Source organism: Fistularia commersonii, chromosome 33 (assembly GCF_037954325.1).
Source record: "Fistularia commersonii isolate RoL2024-O1a breed Wild chromosome 33, RoL_Fcom_v1.0, whole genome shotgun sequence".
Lineage (NCBI taxonomy): Eukaryota > Metazoa > Chordata > Actinopteri > Syngnathiformes > Fistulariidae > Fistularia > Fistularia commersonii.
The window spans coordinates 9,888,648-9,909,146 of NC_141316.1; the positions used below are offsets into that span (position 1 = coordinate 9,888,648).

At 48.8% G+C, this 20,499-nt stretch overlaps 4 protein-coding genes across 7 annotated transcripts; 3 read left to right on the forward strand and 1 right to left on the reverse strand.

The window, feature by feature from the left end:
- The first annotated feature begins 787 nt into the window (after window positions 1–787).
- On the forward strand, window positions 788–2,934 carry LOC147214994 (ferritin, heavy subunit). Its single transcript, XM_086140589.1, has 5 exons — window positions 788–919; window positions 1,337–1,440; window positions 1,537–1,683; window positions 1,767–1,892; window positions 2,465–2,934. The coding sequence occupies exons 2-5, from the start codon at window positions 1,339–1,341 to the stop codon at window positions 2,612–2,614; spliced, it is 525 nt and encodes a 174-aa protein (XP_085996715.1). The 5' UTR covers window positions 788–919; window positions 1,337–1,338; the 3' UTR covers window positions 2,615–2,934.
- A 618-nt stretch (window positions 2,935–3,552) lies between these two features.
- Window positions 3,553–7,324, forward strand: syt5b (synaptotagmin Vb). The gene is made up of 9 exons (XM_086140587.1): window positions 3,553–3,883; window positions 4,535–4,738; window positions 5,307–5,482; window positions 5,558–5,656; window positions 5,739–5,906; window positions 6,003–6,170; window positions 6,266–6,380; window positions 6,458–6,591; window positions 6,684–7,324. The coding sequence occupies exons 2-9, from the start codon at window positions 4,540–4,542 to the stop codon at window positions 6,891–6,893; spliced, it is 1,269 nt and encodes a 422-aa protein (XP_085996713.1). The 5' UTR covers window positions 3,553–3,883; window positions 4,535–4,539; the 3' UTR covers window positions 6,894–7,324.
- Window positions 7,325–7,712: 388 nt separating this feature from the next.
- Window positions 7,713–13,358, forward strand: dnaaf3l (dynein axonemal assembly factor 3 like). 3 transcript variants are annotated; one of them, XM_086140387.1, is made up of 11 exons: window positions 7,713–7,850; window positions 9,618–9,724; window positions 9,802–9,895; window positions 9,969–10,126; window positions 10,933–11,112; window positions 11,221–11,343; window positions 12,219–12,341; window positions 12,421–12,565; window positions 12,683–12,797; window positions 12,897–12,971; window positions 13,190–13,358. In XM_086140387.1, exons 1-11 carry the CDS (start codon window positions 7,769–7,771, stop codon window positions 13,329–13,331), a joined length of 1,344 nt encoding a protein of 447 aa, XP_085996513.1. In that variant the 5' UTR covers window positions 7,713–7,768; the 3' UTR covers window positions 13,332–13,358. The 3 variants fall into 3 exon arrangements, with proteins under 3 accessions (XP_085996513.1, XP_085996512.1, XP_085996511.1); XM_086140386.1 differs by lacking the exon at window positions 11,221–11,343; XM_086140385.1 differs by lacking the exon at window positions 11,221–11,343 and having other exon boundaries at window positions 12,421–12,797.
- On the reverse strand, window positions 12,904–20,384 carry LOC147214997 (troponin T, slow skeletal muscle-like). Of its 2 annotated transcripts, none has more exons than XM_086140388.1 (14): window positions 20,038–20,384; window positions 19,335–19,972; window positions 19,216–19,256; window positions 15,777–15,806; window positions 15,672–15,685; window positions 15,555–15,581; window positions 15,439–15,454; window positions 15,103–15,364; window positions 14,932–15,009; window positions 14,705–14,818; window positions 14,522–14,631; window positions 14,344–14,434; window positions 14,208–14,248; window positions 12,904–14,128 (listed from the first exon to the last, which is right to left on the reverse strand). In XM_086140388.1, exons 4-14 carry the CDS (start codon window positions 15,797–15,799, stop codon window positions 14,083–14,085), a joined length of 822 nt encoding a protein of 273 aa, XP_085996514.1. In that variant the 5' UTR covers window positions 15,800–15,806; window positions 19,216–19,256; window positions 19,335–19,972; window positions 20,038–20,384; the 3' UTR covers window positions 12,904–14,082. The 2 variants fall into 2 exon arrangements, with proteins under 2 accessions (XP_085996514.1, XP_085996515.1); XM_086140389.1 differs by having other exon boundaries at window positions 15,103–15,219; window positions 15,304–15,364; window positions 19,216–19,972.
- Between the last annotated feature and the right edge of the window lie 115 nt (window positions 20,385–20,499).

The window sequence follows — 20,499 nt, forward strand, 5'->3', positions numbered from 1 at the left end:
CCTGACACTTTTCTCCAGCCGTTCCAACCTGCTTGAATCCATTTCTTCACCGCTTTTCTGCACTCTCCTACGCTCTGGACGTTGACAAGAGGTACTTGAAATTCTCCATCTTCTCCATCTCCCCTTCCTGTAGCCTCTACTGTGATGTAAATTATTGGTCTCCAACTCAAACCAGTGCCGGTCCATGGATCAATTGGTACCTGTCGCCCAAGAAATAATGGATTATTTCCATAGAATTTATTATCTGAGTCTGAACAATCTTTATTTTGAAAAGTCTTTTAATATCAAAAATGACCGGAGTACATCTTGGTCGCTGGAGCGCCAAAAATGGAACCCACAAGCCAGGAAAACAAGTGAAAAACAGACGTCTTTGGAAAGTTTCAAAGGTGAAAAGGGGAAAAGGCCCAGAGAAGAGACAGAAGCAGAGCCTGCAACTTCCAAGAAAAAGAAAGCTTTCAACAGACAATACCAGGAGTTCTACTTGAAACATGGCTTTATTGCAACAGATCGAGCCCGCTCTGCATAATATGCGGTGACCGGTTCTCCAATGAAGCATGTGAAGCCTTCAATATACTCATGTTATGTTGTTGCTGCAATGTTACGAGGAAGCTGCTAATAAAGTTGCCGACGATTACACAGTGAATTCACGTTTATTATTATATTTGCCATACAAAGAATCTACGTGTCCCCCCCGGTGCGCAGTGATAAAAAGTTTGGGAGCACAAACGTAAACAGACCACAGAGCCTGCAGTTCCCCGCCGGGCCAGCAGGGGGCAGTACAGGCGCCCGCAGCGCTAGCACACCGAGCAAGAGCTAGCAGGCAGCGGGGGAGGAAGGGGGGGCATCTGGCTACTGTTATGTGCGGAGGAAGATAAGTTCACTCACTTTTGAGGCGAACAGGAGCATCTCCACGAAGCTGGTGCGTAGAAAAAAGGGGGAAAATAACTATTAAATTAAAAAAAAAAAAACGTGTTTGACAGGTGAGCTGCATGTGATGCTAGCTGTATGCTAGCTCCGCTTTAGCTGTTTACATAATTAGTACCTGTTTATTTTGGAGGGCTCAAATGTGTTTACATCTCATCAGAAGTAAGATAATATCTCCTGGAGACAGTTTTAGATTCTACTATCCCATCTAAATGTTATAGTATTCGGCTAAATATGCCGCAATCGACATCACCTGGTCGTACCTGAAATAGTCCGACCCCTTCGGACCATTTCTGTACCACGTGACCCGCCTCTGCAGGCTGTCCTGCTCCGAGATCTTCTCTGGATTCAGTCCTCGCCGTCCGCCGTCCAGGTCTGCAGCTCAGCCAGGGGTTTCTTGTTCTGTTTTTAGAAATGCAGTCCGCCGTGAGGCAGAACCTCCACGTGGAGACCGAGAGAGACGTCAACAAGCTCATCAACCTGAAGCTCAGCGCCTCCTACACCTACCTGGCTCTGGTACGTTTGCTCCAAATCTCACATCCTCAGCAGCCCTTCTGGCCCTGGTGTCATGAAGTCTAATCTCTGGCCATGCATGTGTTCTTCTTCTTCTAGGGAATGTATTTCGACAGGGACGAAGTCGCTCTGCCAAACTTTTCCACTTTCTTCCTGGAGCGTTCGGTGAAGGAGAGGGACCAGGCCGAGAAGCTGCTGGAGTATCAGAATCTGAGAGGCGGTCGAATCCTCCTTTACACCATCTCTGTAAGTGTCAATGCACCGTTCCGGGGCTGTTGTATGTAAAAACATCCACATTGAATGGCTTCTCTTTGTGCTCTTTGCAATAGAAACCAAATCGAGAGGATTGGGGTGGAGGTCTGGGAGCGATGACCTTTTCCCTGGAGTACCAGAAGTCCCTCAACGGCCAAGTTCTGGATGCGCACCGCAAAGCTGGCGCAAATAATGACCCTCACGTAAGCACTCACTGTTATTAAGCTGTTGTCATACATTAACCAGAGACCTGAAATTACCTGAAATCTCAGTGACACACGCTAGACGTGACGTGGACTTTAACCTGCCGGCTCCTGAATGTAAACTCGGGTCTGAGTGTGCTCGCTTTCTGAAGAACCAGCAAAATGTTCAGGTCTCAAAGCTCCTGCTTCAGCTAAAAGATGACACCCACATTCCAGTCCACCTGGACCCTCATGTGGATCTTCAGAGTCCACCATCGGAGTGCAGAATTTCAGTGCTTCTATTTGTAGCGTGATAAAGAAATCCTTGTTTTGAGTTTGAAGGGGATGAGAGATAATTAGCTTTTCCCTCTTGATATAGAGGCCAAAAATTGGAAGCAAACATTGAGACTTCACTAGTTCTTCCACACAGATATCCCCGAGCTCAAAGATGCAAATGTTTGTGTTACGCAAACGTGTCGAAGTCGTGAGTCCACTTTTAATCAAGCGAATCCATGAATTAGAAGCTCCCGATTTTGTCTTCGTTGACACGACCGGTTTTCAAAACGAGTCCTGTCTCTCTTCCTCTGTTCCAGTTCTGCGACTTCCTCGAGCAGCACTTCCTCGACGACAGCTACTCCACCATCAAGAAGCTCGGCGACTACGTCGGCAGCCTGACTCGCGTCACCGCGTCCGAGACCAACGGCCCCCTGGGAGAATACCTCTTCGACAAACACACTCTCTAGAAGGTCTCCACGGCTTCCCTGAAGATCCTGAGCACCAGCAGCTCTCCAAGCTTTCCTCCCTTTATCGATTTGTACAATAACTTCCGCCCAACCTGTTTTCTTTCCGCGTCACGTTCGCTTTTTAGAATAACAGCAAAATATACCATTTATCTTTTCCACTGGTGAAAAGTACGTTTTAACCGAAGGTGCTCAGCCGCTGCTTCTGTGAGATCAGGTGTGATGTATTCCAGGTGTGTGTTCAGACCCGTTGACCATTTTTGTGAAAAGTCCAGTTTCAGGTGTGAAAATCACAGAAGCTCAATAAAGTCATTTATGCTTTCACCCTGTTGTCGTTTGCGTTTTTTTTTTTTTTTTTCCTGCGCACTCATCTGACCTAATGTACACCGTAAACGTTAGCTTTCTGAGCTGCACATCGACGCCTAAAGAACACCGTAAAGATAACGTCGGCGCTTTTGCTTCGGGGATAAATGTATAACACGGTGTGTGATTACAAAGAAAAAAAAAATGCATTTAAATTGCTGAATTTCTATTTTAGCTCGGAGCCCAGCCAGCAAGTCCTGCTTTTTTTTATGATCATATCCTCCCATGAGTTGCGTAGAGACGATTAGGGGAGGCTGTTGCATGTTGGCCTGGATCCCCTGAGATCTCCAGATGCAGCGGTGCAAACACGTGGCAGCACGCCCGGGGATTACTGTCCACACCGCTCTTAATACGCCGACGTGTTCGCTCCAGTAAAATGGTCCAAGAGAAGGGACTATCACCCCCCGCCCCCCTCGGCGAAAGTTGCGGCTGGACGGGCGAGTCGCTGCGAGGGGAGCTACGCCGAGGGGATTAGCGCCGCTAGCTTTTCTGATATCTAATGGATAAATACGAGCGGGGCGGCCGCATCTCCGAAATCTAATATATCGATCTCCCCCGCGGCTCATCGAGGAAAGAAACCCGAGCCGCACGCCCGTGACGTTCCCCACGCCGCCTCAGAAAATGAATCCTTCTCTTTCAGATTCAATCCCACCCGAAGCAACAGATGTGTTGTCAGCATTCTAATATTGGCAGGAGGGGCGGGGGGGGGATTAACTCACAACACCGCTCGAGTGATTTGCCAGTGCTTTAGCTTTGATGGACACGGTCGCAGGGAGCCCTTCCAGTCGGCCGGCGGACCGCCGAGGGGACGATGGCAGTGTGACTCGGGGCGACTTCTAATACACTCAGAGGCGAAGGTTTCTCCGCAAAAGCCCGTCGGCGCAGAGGAAACTCGAAGAGCATCGGCAGGTGAGAGCATTTCACGCGAGTTTTTAGACGTGGAACCGGCAGATGCTTTACTTTCTGACTTAATTTGTCCTTAAGTGTCAAGAAATAGAATCCCGGTTGGTTTTGTAATCCAACTATCCAACAGATGCATTGACCTTTGCGTGCACCGATGCTGGAAAGCGAAAAACCAGCCTTCTAAATTGTATTTGTGTGTTTCATTCACCTTCTCGCAGCCATTTCAGCACGAAACTATGGTTTCTGCTTATAAATGGATCCCAAATTGAAACGTCAACATCTAATCTGCGCATCTCTGACTACCAGAGAGGCCACACATGAGCAAATTCAACCAACTCCTGTTTCTCTAAGCTTCCAGGGATCTGGGGTTTTGGATTAAAACCGCGGCGGTTAAATCCATACAGAGACAATGACGGGAGGGAAAGCGGGGAGAATAACGGGTCCGGGGCGGCGGGAGCGGTGGGTCCTGGGGCGGGGGAGACCGCAGAACCAGAGTAACAGAGGGATTAGGGTCAGCCATGTTGAGCTTCTGGCTTAGAGATGTCCTCCGCTCTTGCGCCGGACTGCAACAGAGACACGGGGATTACAAAGCGCGCTTACAAAGTTACGCCCGTCGACGTGACCCGACGCGCCGACTGACCGCTTCCCCCCGTGCAGCTGACATGTGGCTGGTCGGCCCCGGGGTTCGGGCCCGCCGGGCCGCCGAGCCCTCGGAAGCGGAGGCGGAGGAAGCCACCGAGCCGGTGCACCACGAGCACCGCCACGCCGAACACCACGAGCATCCCCACGCCGAACACCACCCCGGCCACGACTACAACCACATGAAGGACAAGTTCATGAACGAAATCGAGCGATTGCCAAGTAAGGAAAACCCGCTGGGGAATTTCAGTAACACACACTCCTGATGATTCATTCCAGCTTCAGACGTCCGACTTAAAAAAAAACGCTTGCGATGTAAGAACAAGTGTTTTTTGAGGATCCCCCCCCCTCTGCAGGAAGCTGTTCGCAGCGATCACTGTGGCGGCTGATTAGGAGTTGCACGGCGCCACTCCCTGCAACGTGCACGCCGTTATCTGATGGCGGCGTCGGGGTGTCGCCGAAAACACCGTCCCGCTCAGCAAACGATAAAACGAGCCACGTCGGATGGAAACGGATGCAAACGCACAAACAGCCCCACAAACTGCCGGAATAAATGTTTTCAGCTTATAAACCCAGCAGTTGTGCGCTCACACACACACACACACACACACACACACAGGCCGGTCAGATTAAAGGGCTGAACTGACTTATCAAAGTGGATTTTTTTTTTTTTTTGTATGTAATCTCAAGATGTGACTGCTTTTAAATCCTCGGGAACGGTTTGATATTTGTATGTAAACAAATCTGAGCGGATACGTCTTTAACTCCCGTGTCCGATGGCTTCCTCCAGTCCCCATGTGGGCGGTGGGAGCCATCGTGGTGCTGGTCCTGGCCCTGGTGGCCTGCTTCGTCTTCTGCGTTTTCAAGAAATGCTTCGGCAAGAAGAAGAAGCCGAAGAAAGCCAGGGAGCGGAAGGCGGGCCGCCGCAGGAAGGCCACGGAGGGCGAGGGAGAAGCCGGGGAGAAGGTATGACCCGACGAGACGAGACGAGACGAGACGAGGAACGTGCCGAGATTTAACGTGGATGAATTCGCGTCGTAGGAGGGAGAGGTGAAGAAGGAAGGGGAGGAGGAGGAGAAAGAGCAGGAGAAGCTGGGGAAGCTGGAGTTCTCCTTGGACTACAACTTCACCGATTCTCAGGTGGGTCCTTTTTAACAAGCCGATACTGATATTCGGAGGAGGAAACATTCGGTTGAAAACCCGCTATGTTTTTCCCTCTCAGCTCATCGTGGGAATCCTCCAGGCTCAGGATCTCGCCGCCATGGACATGGGAGGCACCTCGGATCCTTACGTCAAGGTCTTCTTGCTGCCGGATAAGAAGAAGAAGTACGAAACCAAGGTCCAACGCAAGAACCTGTGTCCGGTCTTCAATGAGACCTTCATTTTTAAGGTACGAGTTTTCGACCAACATCTCTGCTTCCAGCGGTTCTAAACCCCCGTGGCTTCAAAGGTGGCATGAAGGCGTCCCTCACATGTTGTCTCCCAGATCCCGTACGCAGAGCTGGGCGGAAAGACTCTGGTGCTGCAGGTGTACGACTTCGACCGCTTCTCGAAGCACGACATGATCGGCGAGATCAAGATCCCCATGAACAGCGTCGACCTGGGTCAGCCCATGCAGCAATGGAAGGACCTGGAGAGCGGCGAGAAGGAGGAGGTACCGGGTCATCTGACGTGTCGCAAAAAAAAAACACCGTTGATTTTATTCAAATACGGTCGCGTAAAATACGTCGCTTGTGTTTCTGTGAGCAGGAAAAACTCGGGGACGTCTGCATTTCTTTGAGATACGTCCCCACGGCCGGGAAACTCACGGTGAACATCATGGAGGCGAAGAATCTGAAGAAAATGGACGTCGGCGGTTTATCAGGTGATCTCGCCTTTCGCTTTCTTTTCGTTTCCCGGCGACTCGTCGCACTAAAGGGAAAAATCTTCTTCATCCGGCAGATCCGTACGTGAAGATCGTTCTGCAGCAGAACGGCAAACGCATCAAGAAGAAGAAGACGACGGTCAAGAAAAACACGCTCAACCCGTACTTCAACGAAAGTTTCAGCTTCGAAGTCCCCTTCGAGCAGATCCAGGTGGGTTCCGCCGCGTTAGCGCCTCGCCGCGTTACCGCCTCGCCGCGTCCGCTCTGAGCAAACCGGACATCTTCTTTTTTTTTTTCCTCCAGAAAGTGCAGGTGGTCATCACCGTGTACGACTACGATAAACTCGGCAGCAACGACCCCATCGGGAAGACCTTCATGGGGTACGGGGCCACGGGCGTCGGCCTGCGTCACTGGTCGGACATGCTAGCCAACCCCAGGCGTCCGGTGGCCCAGTGGCACACGCTCATGCCGGAGGAGGAGGTCGACGCGGCGCTCAAAGCGAAGCCACGCTAGAGCGCCGCCGCTCTGCGAGCGTCGTGATGTGATGTCGGCCCCTTTGTCCTCCTTTTGCTGTCGTTGGTTTCCTCGGAGATACGCTGACACGTGTGTGTGTGTTTGTGTGTGTGTGTGTGTGTGAGCGTGTGATGTTTTTCTATACTACCTTTTACCTCTCATCCCCCTAATTTGTTCTATCAAAAAGCACCACGATGTAAACGTGCATCTTCTAACAATGCACATGAATAGGAGATTTTTCTTTTGCTTTTACCTTGTTCTAGCCATCCACACCGAGTATTTCCACGTGTTTTGTGATGCACGGATCCCCATCAGTACTTTTGTAAGTCGCTTTGGATAAAATCGTCTGCCAATTGACTGTAATGTAATGTAATGTAATTTAATGTAATGGATAAAATGAAACGATAAATAAACCCAGCGGTGGACGGTTTTCCTGCACTTCTCTCTCCGGTGACTCTGAAACTGAATAGCATCTCTCTCACACACACACACACACACACACACACACTCACACACAGGGTGTGTTTGCTGATCAGATGTGTCTAAAGTAAAAGGATTACTATGTTAATCCACAGTGACACCAAGGATGCAATGCACCAATCCGCCACTAGAGGGCGCCTGTCCTTCCCGTTTGAAACGGTTGCCTAGCAACGGAACCCAAACTATTCGGACCCTGAAGGGAGACGAAGAGAAAGAAGGTTGCAGGGGAAAGAGGAGGCTGCAAAAGAAGAGGAAAAGTGTGTTTTCTCATCATTCGCCTTGGTTTTCAACGAGGGTGCGTTAAAGAAGCAACCAGCTGTTTTCCGTGCGAACCGACAACCTCTCCCGGTAGAAGCAGCTCCTCCCGGTCCTCTTCGGAATCCAAGCCGGAGCCGATGAGCGCCGGTCGGCCGGCGGAAGGCGCGGGATGCGTCTCCTGGTGGGGCTGCAGCCCCGCGGCAAACCTCCTGGCCGCAGGTGACGGTTGTGTTCGTCCATCATGGACGCACACACACACACACACACACACACACACACACACACACACACACACACACACACACACACAGGGGGCGGGGCTTTGAGGTGCGTTCATGACACCGCGCAGGAGGTGGGAATTTAGAGTACTCCACTTTTGCTGGGATACTATAAAAATGTATCTGCCTTTTTTTTCCAAGTAAAATGACATTAAATTAAAAACAATATCATCAGGCAATAGTGTGATATAAAAGTATATTTAGAAAGCAAGTCTTAGCAAGTTTATTTGATATAGGAACGTCAAGAATGAAGAACAATTAAATATTGTGGCAAGCTGGAGTTTAAGAATAAGAATAAGGACAACTTTATTTATCCCGAAGGAAATTGTTGTGCCAGAGTTTCAAGTAAAACATAAAAATAATAAATAATAGTAGGAAACTGTATAAACAGTATAAAAAAAGGGGGAGAATAAGGAATACAAATAAAACTATAAAGTGTCAAAGTAACAAGTCAAGGCTATAAAGTGTCTTAAGGTCTTCAGTACAAAGATTTTTAGATTCCCTGCGGCTGAAGGGAGAGGAATTAAAAACTCCGATAGCTTCAGGTAGGAAAGACCTCCAGTGGCATTCAGTTTAGCAAAGCAACATCCGGAGCTCTTTAGAAGATTGTTTTAATTTTACGGAAAACAAATAGTTGGAACCCAGCGTCTCTCAGCGCTAACAGTTAGCCTGAGGCTGCACTCCCCTGTTATGATAACATAACATTTTACAGTCAATAATCTTCTTCTTCTTCTCCTCCTTTGGGCTTCTTCCTTCAGGGAAACCACCTTCTCCATCTCACCGGCTCCTCCTCTCTCACGACGTCCATAAAGCTTCTCTTTGGTCTTCTTCTTCCGGCATCTGTCTAGCAATATCTTCACTCTCCCTCCTCCGTGACCCGACACTCTCGGTCTGACCTTCTCTCCAAAAACATCTAACAGATGGACTCCTTCCTGATCCCATCCATCCTGGTCGCTCCCAAAGAGAACCTCCACATCTTCATCTCTGCCTCCTGTCTTTTCTTCTAAACCATCCAGCATCGCTGCTCTCACCTCTGTCTAATACACCTTGCAGAAAGGAGGATGATAATAATAATAATAATACAAATAGCCTAATATTAAATAAGAGCCAGATAAAAATACACAAATCAAGGTACTGAATGTAGAGTGACATAACAGATGAAGAGAATGAAGCCTAAAATGCAACCTCAGATGAATACAGCAGCTCAGTCTCAGAAAATTAGAATATTGTGATAAAGTTCTTTATCTTCTGTAATGCAGTTAAAAAAACAAAAAATGACTTTTTCATGATACTCTAATATTTTGAGATAGGATTTTTGAGTTTTCTTAAGATGTAAGTCATCATCAGCAATATTAAAATAATAAAAGCCTTGCAATATTTCAGCTGATTTGTAATAAATCCAGAATGTATGACATTTTTTGTTTTTTGTAATTGCATTACAGAAGATAAAGAACTTTATCACAATATTCCAATTTTCGGACACAGTCCCGTACGATGCATAGCCAAAAGGCAGCCTGGAGAGTTAGATTTATCCAGTCGGCTTCTCTCAGTGGCTCAGAGGAAAAAAGACTCCAAAATAACGGATCTTTCTGTTCCTGTCGCTCAGAGACAAAGATGGTCATGCGTTTGCACGATATTTTAGCTCTTACAAAGTTCGGGTGAGAGTTCAAACCCCAGGTCGTCTCCGACCCGGCCTTTCTGTCCGCAGGCCCGGTCCGACAGAAACGGGAGCTCAACCTTCTCCTGGTCGGCAGCGGAGATCCGCGCCATGTGCTGAAGACCGTCGGCGGATTGCGGGACGAAGACGGCCTTCACGTGAGCGTCTTACCTTCAAAATGCGCCGGCCGGGTCGTGCTCCGGCTGCAGACGCCTCCTGTGTGCCGCCCCTGCAGGTGTGGCTGATGGAAAGCGGCGTGGAGGTGATGGCGAGGCAGATGCTGCTCCTCTACCTGGCGCTGGTTCCTCAGGAACACATGGGGCCGAACGGTGGGTGAACCTCAGAACGGGACGTTTCTTCGAACGAAAGCGGGGAGTGAAATGATGCGCCGCGTCTTCCCAGAGAAGACGGAGGTTTTCTTGGAGGTGTTCGGGAACGCCGAGATCCGCAGTCAGACGAACGAGACACTGAAACGTGCAGCGGAGCAGCTTTTGAGGAGTGTTACCGACGCACCGGAGGGACACAACACACACCCCTGCCTCAACACGTCTCTCCTCAAGGTACGGACCGGTGTGTGTGTGTGTGTGTGTGTGACCACGTTGGTGGTGGTGGTAACCTCTTGACCTCTGCAGCTTTGCTCCTGGAGGTGCAGCTTGAACTTTTGTTATTATAGATTCACATCAAATCATCAGCGGAAATATATGTGTACGTACACTTATATGTCTTATATTATTTTTATTTTTCCCTCTTCTGTGCTTGAAATAATTAAATGAAGGTGAATCCTAGTTTGGGTGTTTGTTTTTTTTTTTAATTATCTTCTTTTTTTTTAACTGAATTTCCTTTTAACGTGTCTTATTTTTTTTAACTTTTTCCCCTTTTCCATGCCTGTTGTAATTGTTATTGAAATAATCAAATCAAAGTAGATCCGAGTTGCTTTTTTTCCAACTTATCTTCTTTTTTTAACTGAATTTCCTTTTACTGTGTCCATTTTTTTTCCAACTTTTTTCCTCTTCCATGCCTGTTGTAAATATCATTGAAATAATTAAATCAAGGTGAATTCTAGTTATTTTTTTGAATTCTCGTCTTTTTTTACTTAATTTACCTTTAATTTGTCTATTGTTTTTTTTCTTTTTCCCTCTTCTGTACCTGTTGTAACTATCATTGAAATAATAAAAAGGTGAATCCTAGTTTTTTTTCAAATCATCTTCCTTTTTTTCACTTTTCAATTTTCCACTTTCTCTGTATTTTCCCTAATATCAGTCATTTTTTGCCCTGCATTCTGGTATTTTTTTCTATTAATTATGTCTGCCGGTGCCAAGATCCCATGAAAAGTGATGAGATTTCTTGTTATCGATCACTCCCTCAGTTCAAGGAGCGAGACGAGCTGACCAGGATATTCCAGTCATGGCGCCAGGCGGAGTGCGGCCCTTCTCTTGTGATGTCCAAAGCCTGGGACTACCGGGTCAGGCAGCACCTGGGGACTCGCTATGACTCCAGGAGGGGCTGCTTCGACTGGGACCTCACCATGAAGCTGCACGAGAAAGGGGTACGTGGACGTGACCTCGTTCTGCCATTTTCAGAGTTTGAATCTCGACGGGATGGTAAGGTGGCTTGAGGTTTCCCTGCCTCAGAGACCCTGGTTCTGTCCCTGCAGGGCGGTGTGATTGACAAGCATCAGTATGTGCGGTGGAGGGAGCGGGGGCTGGCCTTCGAGATGAGGGAGGGCGTCTACCAAACCACCAACCCGAGCCTGCTTTCCCTGAAGGTTTTCCGTCAGGTACTTAATAATGGTACTTAATTATGTATGACTAGGTAAAGAAGTACAGAGTAGGTCAGAAAGAGCTGCATTGCGCTTTTGTAGACCTGGAGGAAGCATACCGCAGGGTGCAGAGCGAGGAACTCTGGTATTGTATGAGGAAAACTGGAATGGCATAGAAGAATGTTAGACTGGTGCAAGACATGTATGCACGCTGTGAGACAGTGGTGAGGTGTGCTGTAAGTGCGACACAGAAGTTCAAGGTGGAGGTGGGACTCCATCAGGGATCAGCTCTGAGCCCCTTCTTGTTGGCAGTGGTGATGGACAGGCTGACAGATGAGGTGAGACAGGAATCTCCAGGGACCGTGATGTTTGCAGATGACATTGTGATCTGTAGTGAGAGCAGGGAACAGGTGGAGGAAGATGTAGAGGAGTGGAGGTATGCTCTGGAAAGGAGAGGAATGAAGGTTAATCACAGCAAAGGCAGAATATATGTGTGTGAATGAGAGGAACCCGGCTGGAACGGTGAGGCTACAGGGAGCGGAGATAAAGAAGTTGGACGATTTCAAGTACTTAGGGTCAAAAGTCCGGAAAGTAGGACAGTGCGGAAAAGAGGCGGAGTGTCAGGGGTACGAAGAGATAGAAGACTACCAGCCAGAATGAAAGGAAAGGTGGAGGAGACCGGCGATGTTGTATGGCTTGGAGACAGTAGCATTCAAGAGAAACAGGAAGCAGAGCAGGAGGAGGCAGAGAAGAAGATACTATGGATAGTTACATGTGATGTGCATGATGGATTTGTTGGGTCATGTGCTCAGGAGGGCAAGTGAATGTTTTGGGAGAAGGTCGAAGTAAGAATGTGTGTGTGTGTGTGTGTGTGTGTGTGTGTGTGTGTGCAGAGAGGGGACACGGTTGGTGTGCGGGGCTACTGGGGCGACATCGTGTCCAGTCCCTACCTCGCCTTCGGCATTGAAACAGATGACGAGAGTCTTCTGAAGAAACAGAACGGGAGACACGTCCAGGTTTGTGTCCCGTCGGTCTGGACTGGTCGGGATCTCCAGAGGAGCGCGTGAACCCGACGTCTGCTGTTTCTTCTGGCAGACGGCCCAGGACATCTCCTTTGCGAACGTGCAGAGGTTATTCCAGCTGCTGTCCAGCAGGCGCGTCGGCTCGGGCGGACCGGACGCTCGGGCCGACGACGACACGGCCGAGAAATGCGCCGACGCAAAACCCCTGGCCGTCGCCGGTAAACGCCGCACGCCACAATCTGGGAATCCTTTCTGTTTTGAACCAGAAAATCTCTTTGTGAGCATCACTGCGGTGCATTTGGATGAACGAAACCCCCTTTTTTTTTTTTTACCAGATTTAATGCACCTGGATCGAATCTCTATCAATTTCCTGCCTTTGGACTCGCTGCGAAAACTGCCGGAGAAACAGAAATTCTCCCACCTCTTTGACACCATCTACTTCTCCGCCAGGTACGAGCGCTTTGTGTTTATCAAAAATCCTACATTTTGCGACCGCAGACCGATGGATGACGAGGCCTTGTCTTTACCCCCCCTTTTCCTTCCCCGAAGCTCCACGCAGAGCCTCGGCCCGGCGCTGAGACAGATTGCGGCACCAGACGCCGTGCTTGTCGTCGAGTTGGCCAAGTATGGCTCTTTTTTTCTTTTTTTTTTTTTTTATAGTAACAGGGCCTGTTACCATGGCGACAGTGCAGTTGCCAAGACTACAGTGACTAAAACGGAGAATTCACTGTTATCTCATTATTTTTTTGTTTTGTCTCACAACATCACAACATATCTCATATATATATATATATATACTCTTTTAATGGCATGCTTTTTTTTTATTTTTGGTTTTCGGTTAGATATTTCCTGGACTTGAACAAAGAGCAGGAGGCAGGCTTTGCGGAGAAAGTGGCGAGCGTCTCCCGGGAGGCCGGATTCGAGCCGTGCCAGGAGACCAAGAGCGATGACGTTCATGCCGTTTTTGTACCGACGAGGAAGTGAGATACTCCCGTCGCCGTCCTTTCGGAAGAAAACGTACAAGATGTTTGCGTCCTTTTTTTTTAATGACGAACGTCGATTTGTGACAGCTGGATATTTGTTTTAAGTGCATCTGCAAACTGGATATATTTCATTCAGTGACACAACAAGAAGCTAGTAGCATCTGCAGAAATGCAAAGCAGGGGTGTGTTACAGCCGGGGAGAGTGTGTGTGAGCAGAAAATGTATGAATTCATAGAAAACTAATACAGATGTGACGATTACTTGTCCTGTGTTGTTCTTTCTATTTGATTTTGGCGCGTTATAATTTGTTTTTTTTTTTGTTTATCTCAGCAGGTCATGCTTTGGTAGGACCCGCGAGGTCGACCTCAGGACATTTAATAGCAACAATAGATTTGCTGTTTTAACCGAATCCGGGGAAATATGAATGCGTCCACAATGTTTGTGCGGTGAAGTCCAAGGTTGCTGAGCTTGAAGGAGAGTCCAGCAGCGTCCTGGATTCACAGGAGCTCCAGGAAGCTGCTGCTCAAACAAATCTCCAAATATCCATCGCTCTTAAGAGGATGATGATCCGGAAAGATCTCACCTTCTCTCCCGTGTTGGACACGAATGCTGGCGTTTGAGTAGCTAATTTGTTCGCCGTTTTTTTTTTTTTCAATCGTTGAGTTTAGCGCCGTTCGCCGAGCACTGCAAATCTGCCGCATCTCCGTCGGGAATCCGGCGAACGGTCGTCCGTCGTCCCGGAGAGCGTCGAGTCACTTCCAGCGTCCTCCGACCTTCCCCTTACCGTGGCCCTTCTTGCTGCGCCGACGACAGAGAGCACGTTGGAGAACGTCGGAGAAAAGTCTCGGCGACAAGAAGCGTCGGAGAATCCACTCACAATTTCTGGGCGTGTTGGATTCTGTTCAGGAGGACGTTGATCTGGAAGACGACGGAAACGATTGAGGATATTTCCCGCGGCAGACCAGCTCGTTCCAGAGCGGCGGCGGCGGCGGCGGCGTGTTCCGCGGCCTCACCTCGTACTTCTGCCTCTTCATCTTCTCCGTCAGGTCAAACTTCTCCGACTCCAGCTGGTAAATCCATCTCCACATCTCCTCGGCCCTCTTTCTGAAACAGAGGAGCATCTGAGCTTTGAGACGACGGAACCCAGAGGGTTTCCGTCTTCTGGACGAAGGGCCGAGCGGAGACGCCGACCTCAGGTCATCCTCCCTCAGGTTCTCGATGGCGAGGGGCTTCCGTCTCTCCGCCAGGGTCTTCTTCTTTATCTCTCGGGCCGTTTGTTTTTTGCCTCGTCTCTGCTCCACCTGCAGAACGCTCGGCGTCAGAAGGACTCGGCGCCCGGCGGCCCGTCCGCCCGTCCGCCACGTTCTCCCTCACCTTCGCCAGGAACCCTCCGAAGTGCGCGCCCATGTTGGAGAGCACCTTCTTCTTCTTGGCCTCGTCGTCCGCCCTCTTCTTGGCCTCCTCGTCCTCTTTCCTCTGTCTCTCCTCCTGGTGGGGTCATTATCACGTCACACCCGCGGCTTCGTTCACATTACACCTGACAATCACGCGCAGACATCCGACCGCATCTTCAGCAACGCATCGATTGATCGATTGATCACCGCGATCCTGGTTTGTCTGTCGCGCTCCTTCTCGGCTCGGACGCGCTGCTGCTCGGCCCTCTCCGCTCGACGGCTCTCCTGGGTCGGGGGAACAAACAGCTTTTACGGCACCGAATCGCTCGCTCGGCCCTTTTAGTCTGGGGGGAAAAAAAACACCAAAAGCGCCGTTACAATCCTGTCTTTCAGTCCGATCAGCTCCTCCTCTTCTTTCTTCCTCTGCTCAAAGTGGACGTCGATCAGGGTTTGCAGCTCCAGGAGGTCTTTCTCCATCCTCTTCCTGTGGATGTCCTGGCAAGGACCAAAAACAACAGGCACCTTTCTTTGCGGAGGCTCCGATTGTTTCCCGTCGGCAGCCGAACGAAGGACACCTACGTCGAAGTCGACCCTCTCGCCCTCCGGGATCTTGGGGGCGGCGAGCTGCGTGACCACCGGCCTGGGAAAATACGTCTCTCGTTCGAGTAACCGCAAAATGAATACATCTCGCCGTAATTCCAGATATGCACTCACTTGTATTTTGGGCGCTCTTCACATACCGGACCGCCGGCACGGCAAAGAGAAATTCAATCAATCATTTAAACCTGGAATCCAATGGAACGGAAATGAGCGAGAAGGCAAACGCTCACCTCCTTCTCCCTGCTCCTCGTCTTCCTCTGAGGACACAAGGAGAGACGGCGTGATGGACGTCATCGAGGCAGGAGGACACGCGACGGCTGAGGATGTTTTAAAGTGAAGCTTCTTACCCTCTTGGCGGCCGCTACGCCGAAGGGAGAAAGTCACGGGAATCCGTTAGATGAGCTCTGCGCTCCACAAAGCCAAAAACAGCAGGAGGTAAAAGTCCTACTCACCCATGATCCTCCAAGTCAGACATGGTGATGCTGGAGAAACCAAAAACAGGGGCTGCTGTTAGGAATATATTGTTTTATTGCGTGAGATTTCATTCACACTCTGAATGACAACACGGACGATCAGATTGAAGATGATCTACAGCGGTGGTTCTTAGAGGAGGTCGAGACGCACCGTCTCATAGAATTGATGATATATTGATGATAGAATTGGCCATGACTGGCTGCAGGTGATCACGCCACATGGCTCGGCTTTTCTGCGCTACGGGGATTTTGGTGCGTTCAGTCGTCAACTCGTAACACTGTCGTGACGGTGCGTCGCGTGATTTCTTTCTTGATATTTTAATCCCTTCATTCTGATTATGTCCTGCAAACAAAAATGGTCGGACGAATTTCTACAGTTTGGATTCCCATGTGTAACGGAACGTGATGGGGGGGTCGGCGTTCCCAACTGCTTGATTTGCAACGCCACGTTGAGCAATTCTATCTTTTTGAGCGATCCTTTTCGAGGATGCTGGACATAAAAAGCGAAGAAAAGGAACAGACTTTTTGCGATAATGACATGAGAGTGGCACTCGGCAAGGCGAAGCCACGCATTCCTGCACTGGTTTCTCAAAGGAAACAGCAGAAGTCACACTGATTTGCAGTAAGTATTCATTATCATGTTTTTGTGTTTGTGTGAAAATCATGTTTTGCTGCTTTTGCTCTTTGAACACAGTGATGTTGATGCACAGTTCATTTTGCGCACCAGTAAAACACATACCTATGTCTTGAATTTGAAAAAAAATCATTTTAGTTTTCCACTAAAGAAGGGTTCGGTGAATGCGCATATGAAACTGGTGGAGTTCAGCACCTCCAACAAGGCAAAGAACCACTGATCTACAGAAACCCAACGTTACCCCGAGGAGCGAGCGCTTGGCGGCGCAGGAAAACCAGGAAAACGCAGGAAAACGCAGGAAAACCAGGAAAACGCAGGAAAACACAGGAAAGTGAGAGGCAGCGATGGGCTAGTACTGCTAATACCAGCAGCGCTAACAGCTACATGCTAATAACTGAGAAGATACAATTCTGCCTTAAATAGAAGAGTTTATGTTAAAACAGAAGGTTTGAAACCTGTTCATAAACAAAAAGGGCGTCCTGCGGCCTCAAGCCCAACATATAAAAAAGGAGTAATATGCGATATTTTGGACAGTGGATTTATCTATTGATGAAAATATCACAATGATTTAGTTTATACATGCTATGAAAGGTCATAAAATCCTTCTATTTTCATTCTTGATGTCGTTGGGGATCAATAAAGTATATCTTCCCTCACCTTATCTTAAAAGCAATATACGAATAAAATCCAAAGATGTCTGGGCAGATTCATATGATTTTTTTCGAGTTATATTAAAATGAAATGTGTTTATAAATACACAAAGAAAAAGAAAATCTAAAAATCTGGAAAAAGTCATTTAAAATGTGCAAGAAATGATATACATTTGCAAATAATTACCAAAAATTTGCACAACAATATAAAAAATAATGAGGGCAAAATAAATTACTCCTAAGAGTTACTAAAAATTAAGCGATTAAGATTCCTAGAGGAAGCTCCATTTGATACTTAGGCAGCCCTATTTGGTTGTATGCATGAGTGTGTGAGTGTGTGAGTGCATGTGTTCACGAGGGAGTGGATTTATTCCAAAAATTCACAAGCTCAAATCCCCTCCGGGGGGAAAGTGCGGTCACGATCCTCGGGCCCGTTTATTCTGGGAGGACCTGAAAACGCCCGAGAACCCCGACTTAGCGCGGAGCTGCGTTAGCGGGCGAGCCGCGTCCCTCCAACGCGGGGCAGCGCTTTCGTTCAAAGAAAAAGATTAAGGGAGAGGCCATTTGTGGCCAAAGGATCTAGGAATAGAAGAGGCCGGGGGGGACTGGGACGGCGGCGGGGTCACCCAGGATAAGGGCGAGGTATCAGGTGGCCAATCCCTCTTGTTTAATTTGATTTAGCGCAGAGAATGCCGAGCGGGGGAGATTAATCTGCTCGGCCGGCTGCTATTAACACCGGGCGGCTCTTGCTATTATCGTTGGATCTGCTCCGCTTTCCGAGCGACCTGAGATGAATTGTTCGGAGCTCGGACGTCCGAGCTGTTTATTTCAGTCAGACGGCACGGGATGGCGTATCTATACGAGGAGCCAAGAAACTATCAGAAGGGGCTGCTTAGTGACGGATAAATCAAACTGGCAAATTGAGTCCTTCCCAGACGGGCCGTCTGTGAGTCCCTCTGCGTGATGGATGAAGCTGCGGGGCTTCGTCATACCTTCACCGTTATTTATGCGCAGCGCGAGAATGCGGATCCGAACAAACCCGGGCGCAGCGACAAACAGACAAACGGCGAATCGGGGGAGGAATCCGGCGGCCCGTTGGGTTGTTTTCCGGGCGAAGTGAGCAGAGGGAAACCGTCTGCGGCTCACACTCTAACCGTTCTCGCTAACTAACCGCAGCACAATCTCTTCCGAGTCTCCGAGTTATTTATCCTTTTGTTTTGTTTGACCTTACCCTGCTGCTAAATTCGGATATAAACAGTATTCTGAACATCAGGTTGGCGATCATCCCGAAGAGGCAGGTGAAGAGAAGCGCTCGGACTTAGCCGACACTCAGCCCTCCTTGTGGCCGCAAAGCCAAATGCAAAAGTAACTTCCCGTGTTTTTTAGTCACTGCCGTCCTTTCTGCTTGTGATCACTTATTTCCCCCACACTAAAAAGTGACGCAAAATCACAACGGTAACCTCTGTGGGATTATGGCGACTTCTTCGGCCCATTATAACCACCGACTGGCTTGAATAAGCATTGAGATTGGAGATCTCCGTCGTCTCATGAAACCATGGCAACCGGACGTCTCCTCCTGACACCGAGGGCCTTTTGAGCGGCCGACGCTTCGAGTTTTGACCAGACCGAGCTTAAAACACGCTTCTCGAAGCCGCCGAGCGCGACACGTCACTCAAACCAAATGTTAATGCCCGGCTGAAGCATCCCAAGTTGGTCTCAAAGCTGCACTTAAAAAAACGAGCGCAGAGTTTCTCTACGTTCATTGCAAACATCACAAAAATGTGTTTTGTTTGCACTAACCCATCAAATCCGTCTCTGCCCACCACTCACCCATGCCATATTTATATTTATGCATTCTGCAGCACCTTATTTCATTTTTACAAGCCACATCTACTGTTCACCTGGGATTTCTGTAACAATCATTTCTTTTATTTTTCATGTTTTGGATTCTATTGTACACACTGTACGTAGTCTTTGTATTGATTATTTGCATATTCTATTACTATTTGTACACTTCTCTACCCTGTAAGGCTGCGGGGACAACTGAATTTCCCCGGCGTGGGAGCGATAAAGTCCATCTTATGTTATTAACGAGACGTAATAACAATCTGTGAAGAAAAGTCAGCATACATACCAGCACAGGAGAGCGGAGTAATGTGAACCGGCGATTAAAAACTGTTGGGAGAAACAAACGGAAAGGGCAGCGGGAGCGTTTTATAAGGGCTCCGGCGGGGAAACGAGGAGGTGACTCACTATCAGACGTGCGCGGCGGGACGACGGGGACTGTCTGTGGATTATTGGCGGCTTTTGAGCGCGTAAGCTGAAGTCTGACAGACAGGATGATGAGCGAAGGGTTTGCCGTTGACCTCACAGCTGAAATAAGAGACTGGATGACAGGTGGCAGATCAGACGGGAGGAGAGGGCGGAGGAAGAATGGCGAGGAGACAAGATCGACGGGACAAAGAGATGGCGTGATATCTTTGTGAGAGCTCAGGGGTTTGGGACAAACTCAACGCTGATAGGCGTAGAAATATATTATAAATGCTAATTCATACAAAACCACTGTTGGCGGGGCTCCGACGGAGGGCTCGGCAGAGCCTACCGCGTGTTCGCGCCCTTAAAATGGAAAACACAAGCAAACAGAAGGTCACCTGACTCCATTTAGTGGCAAACGTCAGGATTACGGGCTTTTCATAAAAACACAGAACGTGTAAAAATGCAGACGTTTGTCGTCAAACTTCCCTCCACGTCTGTCGGTTTTCCCCAAACACCATTTTAACGCGGAGAATTCAAGACGCTCGGCTCAGTCGACACAAATCTACCCGCGCCGATGCATCACTTCTCCCCCTGGAAGAGTGCTGGTAGTTTGGAAATGATGTCTGGAATGAGAGCTGCTGAAATTCAGTTAAAAACACCCCAATTCTCTCACCTTACGCAAGCGCAGCACTGCATTTACCAGAGAATGGGTGCACGTGCAGACACATCTGTGGCGACAGGGTTAAACAGGGGAGAACGCCACGATTAAAGAAGACACGGCGGGAGGTCCTGGCATGCTGGCGGCTTTACGAGTCCACCAGGGCGGAGGAAAGAAAACTGGTGCATGGGGGAGAAAGGGAAACATGACTTTAGTAGCTGTGGTTTGTTCTGGTGGGTTCAAAGGTCGGTCTGAGGCGGAAGCTTCGCATCGGACGGTCCTTGTTACGGAAAAGGGTTTTGGCAGAGGCTGCCGCTGCTGCTGCTGCTGCTGCACGCAAGTCGGAAGTAGGAAGCTTGTAAAGATGGAAATGCATCTGCAGCTGAGGACGCTGAAGGTCGGCCAGCGCTACTTTGGCTGGACAGGTGACAAGACAAGCACAAATACCAGAATAAACAAAAAAAAAGTAAAAAAAAAAAAAAACAACGTTCATTTTCCTTCAGA